Source organism: Tupaia chinensis, unplaced genomic scaffold (genome assembly GCF_000334495.1).
Source record: "Tupaia chinensis unplaced genomic scaffold, TupChi_1.0 Scaffold000709_1, whole genome shotgun sequence".
NCBI lineage: Eukaryota > Metazoa > Chordata > Mammalia > Scandentia > Tupaiidae > Tupaia > Tupaia belangeri.
The window spans coordinates 12,803-29,745 of NW_006160232.1; the positions used below are offsets into that span (position 1 = coordinate 12,803).

General features: G+C 36.2%; 1 protein-coding gene across 1 annotated transcript; it reads left to right on the top strand.

Annotated features, from left to right (window-relative positions):
- The first annotated feature begins 1,576 nt into the window (after positions 1–1,576).
- On the top strand, positions 1,577–2,494 carry LOC102479518 (olfactory receptor 9G1). Its single transcript, XM_006160795.1, has one exon. It carries the CDS (start codon positions 1,577–1,579, stop codon positions 2,492–2,494), a length of 918 nt encoding a protein of 305 aa, XP_006160857.1.
- Positions 2,495–16,943: the final 14,449 nt, after the last annotated feature.

Consider the following 16,943-nt stretch of genomic DNA (forward strand, 5'->3'; position numbering starts at 1 on the left):
AGAAAGAAGAGAGAAAAAGTGAAAAATCATCCTTCATGAAGGACGGCCACATTGCAATATTTTTTCTTCTACTCTCCTCTTGGGATTGTGGGCAAGTACACAAATGCCCAGAGTGATTTTTAAGCCACCGGGTCTGGGACTCAAATTGCAGAGATGACCATGTGGGATCCAGTTCTTAACCTCCACAACACCTACTGGTCCCCTATTGGTTTTGAGATATGTTGGTTGTCATAAACAAAAAGAAAAATGCCTGGAGGCCACTAGCATTGCTAACCTAATGTAAAAGATGAAAGGAAGCAACTTAGTGATAAATATCAATTTCAGGTCTCAGAGAAAAAAAATATTGCTTACTAATATTGCTTACCTACTATTACTTAGTACCTTATTAAGTCATGATTTGTTCATCGCTATAATGATTGTTATTCACCTTTATACATGGCACTTGAGGGAACCAGCAGTTAGCGTAATGGCTATGTCACTGGACTCCCGTGTAGTTGACCGTGGTTCGCATCCCGGACCCAGTGGCTTAAAACTCACGCCGGGCGCGTGTGCATGCGTGCCCAAGATCCTAAGAGGAGAATGGAGGAGAAGGGATTGCAATGTGACCATCCCCCCTGGGGGGTGATTTCTCGCTTTCTGTCTATATGTCTTTCTCTGTCTGTCTGGCGAGCGCATGCGCCCTATAGCGAAAACCTCTCCAAAATAAATAAATAAATAAATAAACAAACAAACAAACAAACATGCACTTGATAGATGTAGTAAGAAATAATAAAATATTGCATGTTAAATAGTAAGCATACTGCTTGACTCAAAACAAATTGTTCAAACTTGTTAACTGTTAATTTTATAAATGATCAAATTCTAGGATTATCATTAGAATCAGAATATTTGAATCCGAAGACATTATGTCCAGGAGTACTTAATTTTTTTTTCAGAGCAAACTCTCTTGAGTTCTCATGGATCCATATTTTCAAAGATTTTTCGCCCCCCCAAAATTATTTATTTTATTTTATTTATTTATTTTTTTGGAGAGGTTTTCGCTATAGAGCGCATGCACTCACCAGATAGACAGAGACAAAGAGACAGAAAGCGAGAAATCACTCCCTGGGGGGGATGGTCACACTGCAATCCCTTCTCCTCCATTCTCCTCTCGGGATCTTGGGCACGCACACATACGCGCCCAGAGTGAGTTTTAAGCGACCAGGTCCAGGACACGAACCGTGGTCGACTACGTGGGAGTCCAGCGACATAGCCATTACGTTAACTGCTGGTTCCCCCAAAATTATTTTTTATATCAAATGACTTATTTAAAATAAGTAGTCCCCATAAGCTCATAATAAATGAGGTCTGAAGTGTAAGAAAATAAGAATTAAAACTCTATCTGTTCTTTGGTTGAACTGTCACTCCAAGAAGAAAAATAACTAAAGAATAAATGAGCACTTAGACTTTTGGAGCCTAGACTTCTAGGATTACCATGGATATAATGTTATTTAATTAGCATGTCATCTATTAATTCAGCAAATGATTCAAACTTAATTCTAATGTTCTCCTTTCTTAGGTGAGATATCTTATCACCATGGAATGGAGCAATCACACAGTGACGGACTTTATCCTGCTGGGCTTCACAGCAGACCCTGTGATGCAGCTGGTCCTATTTGTGGTGTTCCTTGGTGTATACTCCATGACCTTAATAGGAAATATCATCCTCCTGTTGTTAATCTATAATGATTCACGGCTCCACACACCCATGTATTTCTTCATTGGAAATCTGTCTTTTCTGGATCTCTGGCTGTCCTCGGTCTACACCCCGAAGATCCTCATGACTTGCATTTCTGAAGACAAAAGCATCTCCTTTGCTGGCTGCCTGGCTCAGTTCTTCTTCTCTGCTGGCCTGGACTATAGTGAGTGTTACCTGCTGGCTGCCATGGCTTATGACCGCTACGTGGCCATTTCAAAGCCACTGCTTTATGCTCAAGCCATGTCTATAAAATTATGTGCAATGTTGGTAGCAGCCTCATATCTTGGTGGCTTTATTAACTCTTCAGTCATCACCAAAAAAACATTTTCCTTCAACTTTTGTGGTGACAACGTTATTGATGACTTTTTCTGTGATTTGCTTCCCCTGGTGAAGCTGGCCTGTGGCAGGAAAGATGGCTATCAGGAACTGATGTACTTCCTGCTGGCCTCCAATGTCATTACCCCCACTGTGCTCATACTGGCCTCCTACATCTTTATCATCGCCATCATCTTGAGGATCCGCTCCACCCAGGGACGCCTCAAAGCCTTTTCTACATGCACCTCCCACTTGATCTCTGTTACCCTGTATTATGGCTCTATTCTCTATATCTACTCTCGCCCTGGATCTAACCATTCTTTGGATACAGACAAAATAGTTTCCACATTTTACACAGTGATGTTCCCCATGTTGAATCCCATGATCTACAGTCTGAGGAATAAGGATGTGAAAGAGGCTCTGAATAAGCTCTTTAAATAAATCATTATAATTTCCCTCTAAGGAGAATCATATACAATATTGAATCGGGTTATTTGTGTTTGAAGGGTAGCTGCATTTGTGCTCAGTCATGATGGTGGATTCATAAAAAGATGAAAGAGTTTCTATTCTTGACACATGATAGTTCAAGAGATCTAATATTTTTTAAACGGTGGTGGGGGATGTAGCAAATAAAATAGACTTGAAAACAAAAACAATTTAAAGAGCAATCTCATTCAGGCCAGCAGATGGCGTAGTGGTTATGTCATTTGACTCCCACATGGCCAACCATAGTTCAAGTCCCAGACATGGTGGGTTGAAAATCACTCCAGCCATGTGTGCATGCATGAAGATCCTTACAGGAGAACTGAGGAAAAGAGATTGCATTGTGGCCGTATGCCCTTGGGATGAGTTCATGTGAAAATTGAGAAGATATCTCATTTTGTTAAGAGGGATTTTTGCTATAGGGCATGTGCTGGCTAGAGAGAGAGAGACAAAAAGTGAGAAATCACACCTTGGGGGGATGGACACGTGATAATCCCTTATCTTCCATTCTCCTCTTGGAATTTTGGGCATGTACACATAAGCACTCAGTGTGAGTTTAACATCGCCAGCTTGGGGACTTGAACCATGGTATACTACATGGGAATCCAGTGACATATCCATTACACCATCTGCTGGTCCTCATTTCATATTATTATATTGGAAGAATACATTTTATTAAAATATCCACATTACCAAGAGTAATCTATGGATTCATTGTAATCTCTATTAAAATGCCAATTACATTCTTCACAGAAATAGAAAAAGAAGCACAAAATTTGTATGTAACCACAAAATACTTCAAATAACCAAAATTCTGAGCAAAGAGAATGAAGCCTGAGGCCTCCTATTAATGGGTTTAAAATACACTATAAAATAATAGGAAACAAAACAGCATGGTAGGAGCAGAAAATGAGAAACATAGACCAATGGAACAAAATCGGAAACCTAGAAATAAATTCACATATAGACAGCCAACTGATTTTCAACAACAGAAAAATTATGTATTCTTAATAAATAGTTCTGGGGAAGCTGAACATCCATACAAAGAGCGAAACTAGCTCTATATTTCTCACATATAAAAAAAAGCATGAAATTGAATAAGACTAAAACATTAGGTCCAATTCTATGAGTGACTACAAGAAAATTGGAAAATACCTTATATTGATCTAGGCATAATTTTTTTTTTTTTTTTTGCCTAGGGTCAGTCTTTTTTTGTAAATTTTTATTATAATAATAATCTTTTTTTATATTATATTGAATCATATATATCTCTACAGTGTATTACATTTCTTTTTCCAGCATGAATACCATGCATATTAGTCAAGACAAAGACATTACTATCTACATCATCACCAAATAGTTTTTCATCATTTTTTTCATGTTATTAGTAGTTTTTATTCTCATTATTTTTAAAAAATTCAGTCACTTTATATCATTTGGCTTGTATAAAGAATTTACCTAACATAAAATACTTCTCAGATCAGTTTAGTTGAGAATACTACACATGTTATCGTCAACAGGTAATAAACCATTTCTCTGTCCCACTAGTGTCATGTCTCTCTATTTGTTCTCTTGCTATCCTTCTCTATAGTCTTCTCTTGTCCCCCCTCCCTGCCCATTCCACACTGTCTTCAGCATCCATAACTATTTTTACTGCTTTTATGCCCTCCAATATTTCAAACTCTACAATAAAGTGCAGATAGTAGATATATTAAGTAGATTCATACAATATCTTTCTTTCATATCCTGGCTTGCTTCACTCAGTAATAGATCCTCCATATCCGACCACTTTCTATCAACTGCCAGGGTCTTTCTATTTCTTTATGGTTGAGTAGTATTCCACAGAGTATATGTGCCACACTTTTTCCATCCATTCATCTGTTTGTGGACATTTGGATTGGTTCCATGTCTTAGCCATCATGAATAATGCTGCAATTAGCACTGATGTGCAAGCACTTTTCCAATTGAGCATTCCCCTCCTCTCTCTGGTAGATACTCAAAAGTGGGATTGCTAAATCAAATGGTAGTTCTATTTATAGATCTTTGAGGAATCTCCATATTGTTTTCCACAGTGGCTGAACCAGTTTAAATTTCTTTCAAAAGTGTAGGAGAGTTTCTCTTTCACCACATCCCCACCAGCACTTATCATTTTTTGTTGTTGTTGTTGTTTTTATTCTCCTCTATTCTGACAGGGGTTAGGTGGTATCTCATTGTGGTTTTAATATGCATCTCCCTTATGATGAGGAATGTTGAGCATTCCTTCATATGCTTTTTGACTGTTCATATATCTTCCATAGAGAGATTTTGTCCATCTTTTAATTTGGTTAATCATTTTTTTCTTGACTAACCTGACTGAGTTCTCTGTGTATTCTGGATATCAGTCCCTTGTCTGAGGCATATTTCACAAAAATATTCTGCCATTCTGAGGGTTGTAGATTCACACTTGTTACTGTGTCCTTAGGTGTGCAGAAACTTCTTGATCTTGATATAGTCCCGCTTGTCTAATTTAGGGATTATTGCCTGTGCTTTGAGAGTCTTATTTTAGAAGTCTTTGCCTACCCCACTGTCTCCCAGAGTTTCCCCAGTATTTTCCACCAGTAGTTTTATAGTTCGAGGTCTTAGGTTCAGATCTTTGATCCATTTTGAGTTTTGTTTTGTTTTTGTTTTTTAATAGTGAAAGATGGGGATTCAGTTTAATCTTCTGCAGATGGATACCCAGTTTTTCCAGCACCATTTACTAAAGAGGTTTGCCTTTTCCCAATGCACTGACTGGTATCCTTAGTCAAAAATAAGTTGGCTGTAAGCTTTGGAGTTTATTTCTGGGGTCTTTATTCTATTCCAATGGTCCACCAGTCTGTTTTGTGCCAATACCATGATGTTTTGATTATCACAGCTTTATAGTATATCTTGGGGTCAGGGAGTTATATGCCACCCACTCAACTCTTCTTGGGAAAGATTGCTTTGGTCTTTTCTAGATCTGTAAAGAATGTCTCTGGTATTTTGATTGGAAATCCGTTAAATATGTAGATTAATTTGGGTAGAATTGCCATTTTGATTTTGTTAATTCTTCCAATCCAGGAACATGGAATGTTTATCCACTTTCTTTTATGTCCTTTTCAATATCTTCTTTAAGATTTTCATAGTTTTTTTTTTTAAAGGTCTTTGACTTCCTTAGTTAGGTTTATCCCTAGGCATACATTTTGTGCCTATAGTAAAAGGGATTCCTTTCAGATCTACTTCTTTCAACTTGTTTGTATATAGAAATGCTATAGAGTTTTGGATGTTGATTTTGTATCCTGCCATTTTAGTGTATTCATTTATTACTTCAAGAACTATTTTCATGGAAACCTTTGGGTCTTCTAAGTATACTATCATGCCATCTATAAATGACATGTCATTTTAAACTGTTCTTTGCCTATTCAAATATCATTTACAGTGTACTCTTTTCTGATTGCATTGGCTAAGACTTCCAGCACCGTGTTAAAAAGCAGTGGAGAGAGTGGCAACCTTGCCTAGTACAAATTTTTAGTGGAAAATCTTTTAGCTTTTTTTCCACTCAGTATAATGTTAGCTAAAGGTTTTTCACATATGGCTTTATTGTGTTGAAAAATAACCCTTCTATGCCAATCTTACTGAGTGTCTTAAGCATGAAAGGATGTTGTATTTTATCAAATGCTATCTGTACATGAATTGAAATGATCATGTGGTTTATATCTTTCTTTCTCCTAATGTAGTGTATTATATTTATAGTATTGTTTATGTTGAACCACCCTTGCATCCCTGGGATAAAGCCTACTTGGATGTGATGAATAATCTTTGTTATATGTTGTTGGATATGATTTGCAAGTATCTTGTTGAGAATTTTTGCATCTATATTCATAAGAGATATTAGTCTGTAGTTTTCCTTCTGTGTCATATCCTTATCTGTTTTGGGAATGAGGATGATGGAGGCTTCATAAAAATGAATTTGGGAGGTTTCTTTCCTTTTAGATCTTTAGAAATATTTGAGTAGAATAGGGGTTAACTCTTAAAAGTTTTTTAGAGTTTAGTAGTGAAGCCATCCAGAACTGGGCTTTGGGCTTTTCTTTGCCAGGAAGTTATTTATTACTGATTCAATCTCATGGCTTATTATGCACCTATTTAAGTTTTCTATGTTTCCCTATTAAATCTTGGTAGATTATATGCATGCAAGAATTTATCCATTTCCTTCATGCTCCCTTTCTTTGGGCATATAGCCAATCATAGTATCTTCTAATGATGCTTTGTTTTTCTAGAGTGTCTGTTGTAATGTTGCCTGTTTCATCACATATTTGATTTGTCTCATTTCTTTCTTTCCTCTTCTTTATCAGTCTAGCTAGTGATGTGTCAATCTTGGTAATCTCTTCAAATAACCACCTTTTGGGACCAGCAGTTAGTGTAATGGCTATGTCGCTGGACTCCCATGTAGTCGACTGCAGTTTGAGTCCCAAACCTGGTGGCTTAAACTCGCGCCGGGCGCATGTGTGTGCGTGCCCAAGATCCCGAGAGGAGAATGGAGAAGGGATTGCCGTGTGGCCATCCCCCCTGGGGGGTGACTTCTCGCTTTCTGTCTCTCTGTCTCTCTCTGTCTGGTGAGCGCATGCACCCTATAGCAAAAACCTTTCCAAAAAAAGAGAAAAAAGAAAAAGAACCACCTTTTGCTTTCATTTATTTTCTGTATAGTTCGTTTATTTTTTATTTCATTTATTTCTGCTTGAATCATTATGATTTCTTTTCACCTGGTGTTTTTGGGGGTATTTTTCATTGTTTTTTCAATTATGCCTCAGGGCATAATATAAGGTTTGCCATCTCTTTTCTTATGTGCACTAATTGCTATTAATTTCCCTCTTATGAGTGATTTTTTGTCATGTCCCATAGATTATGAAAACTTGTGTGCTTATTATCATTTTATTCAGAATTTTTTTTTAATTTCAGACTTAATTTCTTCAGTAGTTATGGAATCATTCACAAGTAGGTTAGTTTCCATGTGTTTGAGTATTTTCGAGGGTGTTTCTATTGAGTTTAATTCCATCATGGTCAGAGAAGATGCTGGATATAATTTTTATGCTTTGAATCTGTAAAGGCTTGATGTGTGTCCTGTCATAATGTTAATCTTTGAAAAGCTTCCATGCCAGGATGAGAAAAATGCTTATTTTGTGGCTTCAGGATGGAAAGTTCAGTAGATGTCTGTCAAGACCATTCGATTTATGGTATCATTTAGGTCCTGTATCTCTCTATTTTTTGTTCAGAAGACCTGTCTAAAAGAGATAATGGGATATTGAGATCCCCAACAATTAGTTGATCTCTCCTCTTAGTTCAAGCAGTTTTTCCTTCAAATATTTCAGTGCTCCTGATTTGAGTGCATAGATATTTATAGGCATTATGTCTTGTTGCTGAATTAGCCCACTTACTATTATAGAATGTCCTTCTTTGTCTCTTCTTACAGTCTTTGTCTTGAAGCTTATTTTGTCTAAAATTAGTATCACAGCTCCACCTTTTTTATGTTTTTCATTTGCATGGAATATCTTTTTTCCAGCCCTTCACTTTTAGTCTATGTATGTCTTTATCCATAAGGTGTACTTCTTGCAGACAATGGATAGAGGGTTTCTGTATTTTTATCCATTAAGCCAGTCTGTGTTTCTTAATTAGAGAATATGATCCATTAATATTCAATATTATTATCAATATTTCCAGCCCTGTTCCTATTATTCAGTGAACCATATTCTTGGTTATTTTTTGTACTCTCATAACTGTCCATCTTACTTTTTATTTTCCCTTCAAAACTTCTTGAGGAAATGGTCTGGAGTTGTTCCGTTCTTTCAAGTTATGTTTATCTGAGAATGTTTTTATCTTTTTTTCCATATGAAGTATAATCTTGACTGGTATAGTATTCTTGGTTGAAATTGTTTTTCCTTTTACACTTTGACTATATTTCCCCATTCTTTCCTTGCCTGCATTGTTACTGACAAGAGGTCTGATGTTAAAAAGTCTGATGAGATGACCTTTGTAAGTAACTTGATGTTTCCCTCTTGCCAATTTTAGTATCTTGTCTTGGTCTGTGGTTTTTGCCAATCTGACTATAATGTGCCTTGGAGAGGATCTTTGGACAATTCTATTTGGGGTCCTATGTATTTCTTGGGTCTGGATATTTGAATGCTTCTCTGCATTTGTAAAGTTTTCTTCCAAGATTTCATGAAATAAATTATCAAAGTCCTTATTATTTTCTTTCTCTTCTGGGATACCAATTATCTGGATGTTGAGTTGCTTAAGTTATCTAGTATTTCTCGTATATTATTCTCATTTTTCTTGGTTGTTTCTGAATCTTTTTGATACTTTTTTTCTAGGTCAGAGGTTTTGTCTTCTATATTCGAGATTTGATCTTCTGCATGATCTAATCTACATTTAACACTTTTTTTTTTTTAATTTTTTTTTCCTTTTTTTTTTTTTATTTTCACTATAGGGCGCGTGCGCTCACCAGACAGACAGAGAGAGACATTAGAGTCAGAAAGCGAGAAATCACCCCCCAGGGGGGATGGTCACGCCGCAATCCCTTCTCCTCCATTCTCCTCTCGGGATCCTGGGCACGCACGCACACGCGCTCGGCATGAGTTTTAAGCCACCAGGTCCGGGACGCGAACCGCGGTCGACTACGTGGGAGTCCAGCGACATAGCCATTACGCTAACTGCTGGTTCCCTACATTTAACACTTTTGAGGGAGGTTTTAATTTCTTGTATCACATTCTTCATTTCTAACAATTCTGCTTGATTCTTTTTTATGGTGTCTATTTCTTCTTTCAAATTGTGAAAGGACTTCCTCATTTCCTGGAACTCATTTCCTCTTTTCTTTTGCATCTTAATTAGTTTGGTCACTACAAATTTTCTGAATTGCTTGTCCAACATTTTCATGACCTCCATCATCTGTGGGTGATGCAGAATTGATATTTTCCCTTGAGGGAGAGACATTTTGTTGGTTGCTCATATTTCTTGTGCCTCTGTGATTGTTCCTAGTCATCTAGTGATCTGTATGTTCCTTCCTAAAGTATTCAAGGTATCTCTGAGCATTCAAAGGTGTGCAGGAGCAGAGTATTTGTGATCTCTCTTCTACTCTGCCTCCTGTTGTTCACCTGCACCCTGCATTGTCATCACTGATCCAGGGTGACCCAAAGTCCTCCCTGTTTCTAAAGAACAGGTGTGACTCAAATTAAGCTGCTTACCTTCACCTCAGGAGTAAAGAAAAGATCATCCTATGTGCATTGAATGCATTGTGGCTATGAGCTATCTAAAATATGGAAGTACTGAGAGTTCAAACACAAGTAGTGGGGGGGATTAGCCAAGGCTCCAGGCCCTTAGGTCCTGAAGCCACAGACAGCCTGTCTTCCAGCAAGACTGTGTGCTTCAACTGGCATCCAGATGGGGTCTTAACATCCCAAGACACAAACCTACGTCCAAAAGTGAGTGGGGGAGGGGATGAGCCACAGGTCTGGTCATTAGGTCCTACAGCCACAGGCATAGGCAAAAAATTTTGAATAAAATCTCAAGGACAGAAAACAAAAGAGAGACAAAAAACAAACAAACAAACAAAAACAACCAATCATCCTGATAATTATGTTATATCATCATAATATATTTTGGCATAGAAGTATAGTTACTTAATTTGTTAATCTACTACTTACATGACCATGTAATAGAATTATTTTTTTCTATTTTAAATGGATTAATAAATAAACATTTAAATTACTCAGTTTTTGTTTCTTATATAGCAAATATTGATAGACACAACCCACATAAATAGTCTCTTTGGGATTAGTGATAATTGTTTACTATGAAAGGAAGTTGAAATCAAAGACGTAAAATTCACAGATTTAGTTGGTAGTTGAGCAGGTTGCACAGAATTGATGAACTCTAATAATCCTTATATCTCTAGGCGTTTGTACTCCTTCCGCTTCTGTAAAGGACAGTCTTACATATCAATTATATTGATTGGAGTTTTCTGTTGAGATTATTCTTGGCTCATTCACCTTTGTTCATCTCCCTGTGTATCCATTTTCGGTATTCTCAGACACTGTTATGACAATTAGCAGGATCCTGCATCTCCTCAGGTGCTTACACATTCCTCCCACAGCAGTCCTTAACAGTACCATCTGTCTTATGCTTAGATGTAACTTTTTATTGGAAACAGAGACTCAAAGACAGGTATGGAGAGTGAAGGAATGAGTAAATAATGATATCCCTTGTATGGTTGCCCTAGACAAGGTCATGAATGTTTTCTGTTTGTTTGATTTGATTTTTTTTTTTTCTGCTAGACAGAAAAGAGTTTTTCTCATAGACAAAAATCAGAAATATTTGGATGTTCAAAGTTTTCATTATATGTATTCTTTTCCCCCTAAATTAGTTATTTGTCATCAAATCCATTGCTACTAACCCAATACAAGAGATATCAGCTGCTCTTGGATTTCTGTTACAGTCATCAGAACTGTCCTTTCTGCTTCACATTTCTGTTTTTCATATACTTACAAGAGTTTGTTTTCCTTTTTTTTTTTTTGAATTACTTTGTTTAACTTTTTTAATTATTATTTTTATTATCCAGTCTGATCAGAGAGAGAGAGAAAATGAGAAAACAAACCACCAGGTTCATGGACTTGAACCATGGCTGGCCATGTGGGAGTCTAACACCTTTAACCACCACACCACCTACCAACACCTCAAGAGTTTTATTTTTAATTTTGTTTGACTGCATCATGCATTAGAGTAAAGTTTGTCAATAGCTCCCCACTGCACTCAGAATATACCCCAAAATTATTAATATAGACCACCCTGGCCCTGTGTAATGTGACCTTGCCAGTATCTTCTGCCTAATTTACTGCTGTTCTACTTACCTCTCCAACATCTAGCCATTCTGACCTCTCCCATCTTCAAATGCACAGTGTTACTGTTTTTGTTTGGTTTATTTTCCCTCATCTTGGACATTTTTGTTTCCATAACTACCGTAGGAATACTCTCCTTGCCCTAAGCAGGCTTCCACCCCCACTTTCATCATCCATTTTGACTTAACTCCTTTTACTATTTACTATGTCAGTTCTCAGGGTCTAATATAACCTTCTTAAATAAATCATCTCTAAGATCTCACTCTACTGTCACATTTTCTAATATAATTGTAACCTTTCTGTATTACTTTGCAACTTTAGTCATAATGAGTAATTATAGGTTTATATAATTGTTTTATTATCTTCCTCATGAGGCTGAAGCTTCACAAAGGCAGTCACTGTTTCTAGATGGATAGATAGATAAGTAGATAGATAGAGATATAGATAGATGATAGATAAGTAGATAGATAGATAGAGATATAGATAGATGATAGATAAATGCTTTTGTCATTTTTAAATTTTTATTGATATTTATTGGATAACTTTCATATATCATCTCATTTAATCTTCAAAACAATCTTATATGAAAAACAAGCTATTTACATTCTATAAGCGAGAAAACTGAGACTTGTTAAGTTTAAATGCAATTATCTTGCTTGTAATTCTGGCGAGTTATTGACCTAGAATTTAATATAAGGCAATATCTGTCCTGAGTTTCAGTTCACCTAAAACACCGCCTTGTCTCACGGCTGTATTATTATTTCTTCCAACACCTAACTCAGTCCTAGAAACATAGGAGTTGCTCAATAAGTATACTTTAGATTATAACCGATAGTCTCATAATCTGATATAGGATAATGTTTTCTCTAATCCTATGTCTTTGGGATAATTAATAAATTCTCTCTCTCAATTTCCATTGTTTGTTAAATGGGCCAAATCTATCACTCTGAGTGATATATAACACATTTCAGGACTAAAATTATGTTTTTTTCTTATCCTTATTATTGTCATTATTATTTTGGACTGTAATAATACTTAAACAGCTACTATTTGAAGAGTAATCTACTGCTAAATCCTTCACACCAATTTTTAATTTTATAATATCAAATACTTAAATAAATTTTACAAATCAAAAAGATTATGTTTTCTTCTAGGTTAATTGGATTAATTATATTCATGAGGAATGAGCCATCTCATTCCAGATAAATAACTGAACATTGTAATTGGTCACACGGCACCAGAATAGCACATTACTATCCTCTTTGCCTTTTGCAGCAAATCCCAAAGGAATATTCAAGGTTATATGATCTCCCGGTATTGCTACCAATGGAAAGAAAATTCTTGTGGAGTAGAGGTACTTTTTGTTCTAATATAATATGAGACATTGTGGTCAGTAGAGGAAATTCAGATGAAGTGTCTACTTATGTTGATGAAGGCAAGTATTGTATTTAGTTAGCCAGAAGGAAGAACACAGTGATCACAATATGGACAAAAGACAAAACAATCCTGAGTATGATGAAACCGTAAAATAATTCTACTTAAGGTTTTCCTTTATTTACACTTGATCAAGAAAATTGAAGTGTCCATTCTATTCAGGCTTTATTTTCTTCTATTGGATAAGAGGAAATTATCTGTGTACTTGATGACTGCTTTTACTCTTATAAGTCCTACTTTAGGTATATCTCCCTGTTTTCTCTCTTGTTATTACATATGCGAGGGACCATATTAGATTTTAGAGTAGATAAACATGTAATAATATTACTTAGGATTAATATTTTCATGGTTTTAGTATTTTTCCTATATTAACAGTGCATGGCATAAGCTCTTTATGAGGAGAGAAATGATTATATACATACAATGTAACTTAAAGATTTGTGGAAAATAGAACTGAAATATAAGTTTATTTTGGTATAGAAACTTTAAAATATCTATTTTTCTTTTTCACAACGTACATTCTAAGCTTTATGAAAACTCATGTGTTTTTTGTATGTATATGGATTTGAGATCACACTGTGTATTTATAATTAATATATAAATCAATTAGTATATTATTGAACTACCAAAGTGAATGCTAGAGACAACAGTGTGTTAAATTGGGAGAAGACTGAAAAAACTGCTAAGAAATCAGCTCCTTACATGTGACAGCTCCCACAGGCATTTACTTCTTAAAAACGCTCTTTGTGAAGAGTTGTTATATGGGGATGAGAAAGGTTTGTGGGGAGAAAGTTTCTCAGCACACCTATAGAATCCAATAAGGCAAGCAGCCAGCTTAAGTCTTTGAAGAATGGAACCTCACACTCTCACATTATGTGTCCGCAAATACACAAGAAGATTCTTCAATATATTATGCATTCAATTTAATTTATTCTCTTTACTAGGAAACGTGGGAGAAATTACATCAAAGTTAGTATCAAGAATGTAATATATTATAGAATAGTTGGTTAGTTTCCTTGTCTTTTGGAAGTTGCTAATGGAAGTCATTGGTTCCTAGAAAATTTCAAGTCAAAATTGTGGCCCGCAAAAAGCAGCAGGTAGGATTATGCTGTCTGCAGTAGGTTTTGTCCCTTCCTCCATTATGTGTGCAGTTCTTGTTTTTTTTTTTCTTTTCACATTCGTTTAAATTAAAATATTTTCTTTTACTTTTTCTCCACACTAAGTCACCTTTAGCCTTGTTATTTGTGAAATACTTGAATCATATATTTACATATGTATGCATTCAATCTTATGTTTATTGTATACTGTAATAACTGTAGATAAAACCAAGACAAGCAAAGAAAGAAATGTCTTCAAATTTTATTTCTGGGAGACCAGCTGATGGCATAATGTTTACATTGCTAGACTCCCATGTAGTTGACTGTGGTTCAAACCCCAAACCAAGCAACTTAAAATTCATGCTGGGCACATGTGCGTGCGTGCCCAAGATTCCAAGAAGAGAGTGGAGGAGAAGGGACAGTGGAGTGACCATTCTGTGTGGGGAGTGATTTCTCTTTCTATCTCTCTGTCTCTCTGGCAAGTGCATGCACTCTATAGCAAAAATCTCTCTCTCAGATAAAAATTATTTTGGTGCCATCAGTTATCGTAATGGCTATGTCACTGGACTCCCATGTAGTTGACTGTGGTTCAAACCCCAAACCAAGCAACTTAAAATTCATGCTGGGCACATGTGCGTGCGTGCCCAAGATCCCGAGAGGAGAATGGAGGAGAAGGGATTGTGGCATGGCCATTTCCCCTGGGGGTGATTTCTCACTTTCTATCTCTCCAACTCTCTCTGACTTTCTGGCAAGTGCGTGCACCCTATAGCAAAAACCTCTCCAAAAAAAAAGAATAAATAAATAATAAAAATTATTTCTAATTTAATTTTGAAAACAGTTCCACCAAGTAACCAGCTTGAGTAAATGTCTCTATATTAAATAGCAACAGATAATGAATGAGAACACATGAAACACCTGAGTCATAGCATAGGTACATTTGGAAGTCTTAGAGGTAAATATTTCTGAGACAAAGATAATCTAGATTAATTTCTTGAAATTACATAGAATATGAGGCATAATTTTAACTTCTCATTTTCAAAAACCTTTCTCACATTTGTGTACTCTTAGGTGCAACTGAAGCAAAAAAGGTTGGTGAAAAAATAGTTCCGGAAGAGGTCATTTTATTTTAAATTGGTAAATTCAGATCACAACCAAGATCTCCTAATTCTTATTCCTAAACTGCTTCAAGGAATAGGTTTTGTTAAAAATGTCTTAGTGTCTAGCAACCGTGATATACTGACATAGTTAAAAAGTCATATATTCCAGTCTTCTTTTACTAATTAAGAAGAACATATTTTACCAAAAACTATAGCATTGATATTTATTTGAAAAAAATAAAAATTATAAATTCTTACCACAGTTGTGGAATGAAATTGCCTCTCACTAAATAAAAGTAGTACCAAGAAAGCAATGCTTTATTTTTCTAGGTCAATTTTAAGTCCATGCTCTAGCATAATAGCCAAATTTAAGTAGTTGTTTTGTGGGTGTGCATGTATGTGTGTGTTCTTTCAAGCATAAGAGATTTAAAAAAAAAATCCTCACATCTACTAGCAGAAACATTCTATCCCCTACCAGTCCGGAAACCTGACAATCATACTTAACCCTTCTTTAATTGCAACACTTTGTAATAGAGGCCCTCTGATTTGGAACATAACAAGCAGAGATGGCACTTCCCATATAGCTAGCAAGAGCCCTGTCTTCTTCTTCCACCTCTGAAGGAAGGAGAACTCTGAGTTGTGCTCCACAGCTTCCTGTACCAGGTTACTGTAGCTGTTATGAAATACCACAAGCTAGGTGGCTTGCAACAACAGGAATTCGTTCTCTCACAGTTCTGGAGGCCAGAGATCTAAATTCAGTATCACTAGTCCAAAAAAAAGATAACAACATCTTTGGAGGGTCAAACTCTCTCCAGAAACTCTTCGTTCCTCATCTACTTTCTTATGTCTGCTGGCACCCATTGGTTGGCTTTATAACTTGTTTTGCTCTCAGCGTGACATGGCTACCTTCTCTTCTGTTGGTAGTCAAATTTGATTCTGCCTTCCTCTTATAAGAATTCTTGTGATTGATAACATCTTTATCTCCAGATTTTTAACTGACTCATTTCCCACATGAAATACAATTTGTAGGTTCCAGAGATGAGACATTGAATAATTTTGTGAGCTATCATTCAGTCTACAAAACCCCAAACCATGTAGTTCAGCCACTTTAGTTTAGTTCTCTCTCTCTCTCTCTCTCTCTCTCTCTCTCTCTCTCTCTCTCTCTCTCTCCCTCTCTCTCTCTCTCTCTCACCTTTAATTCTATAGGAAACTCAACCCACTTTAGAAAGTCAACCCACTTTATCCATTTAATATGTCATTTTCTTTCAGGGTACATTTCAGGCTCAAGCAGATAAGCATGGTCTCAAATTTTTATTATATAACTAAATTATTTCTGCTATTCAACTTAAGTTCTACTTTATGCAAATCTGTGTTCATGTTTTCAGTTGATAAAAATTTGAATAAGGGGCCAGGTGAAGTGGTGGTAAAGGCACTGGACTACTGTATGACAGACTATAGTTTGAGTCCCAGACCCAGCAGCCTGAAAATCATGTTTGGCTCATGTGCTGTGTGTGCCCAAAGTTATGAGAGGGAAATGGAGGAGAAGAGATGGCAGCATGGCCATCCCCCTGAGGAGTGATTTACCTATTTCCCTCTCTCACTGTCTCTATTTCTTTACTTTGAGCACATGTGCCCTGTGCCGAGAAAATAAGAAGAAGAATAATTTTTAAATAATTACTACTTTCACAGAAATGATAATATAATACTTACAATGAGAGCCCCCCAAATGATAACGATTATAAGATTATGCATTTCTATGTCATTCTCTGGAAAAAACGCAAAAGCATTTACAAACATGAAGGGAAATCACAGCATTCTATCTAACTTTCTTTACTAAATACTCCATGTGATGTCCAAGAACCCCAAGTGCAGATAGGAGCGAAGATACACAAATCAC

Excerpts from the sequence above, each read along its gene's own strand:
- LOC102479518 (XM_006160795.1), top strand. The coding sequence starts at position 1,577 with ATGGAATGGAGCAATCACACAGTGACGGACTTTATCCTGCTGGGCTTC.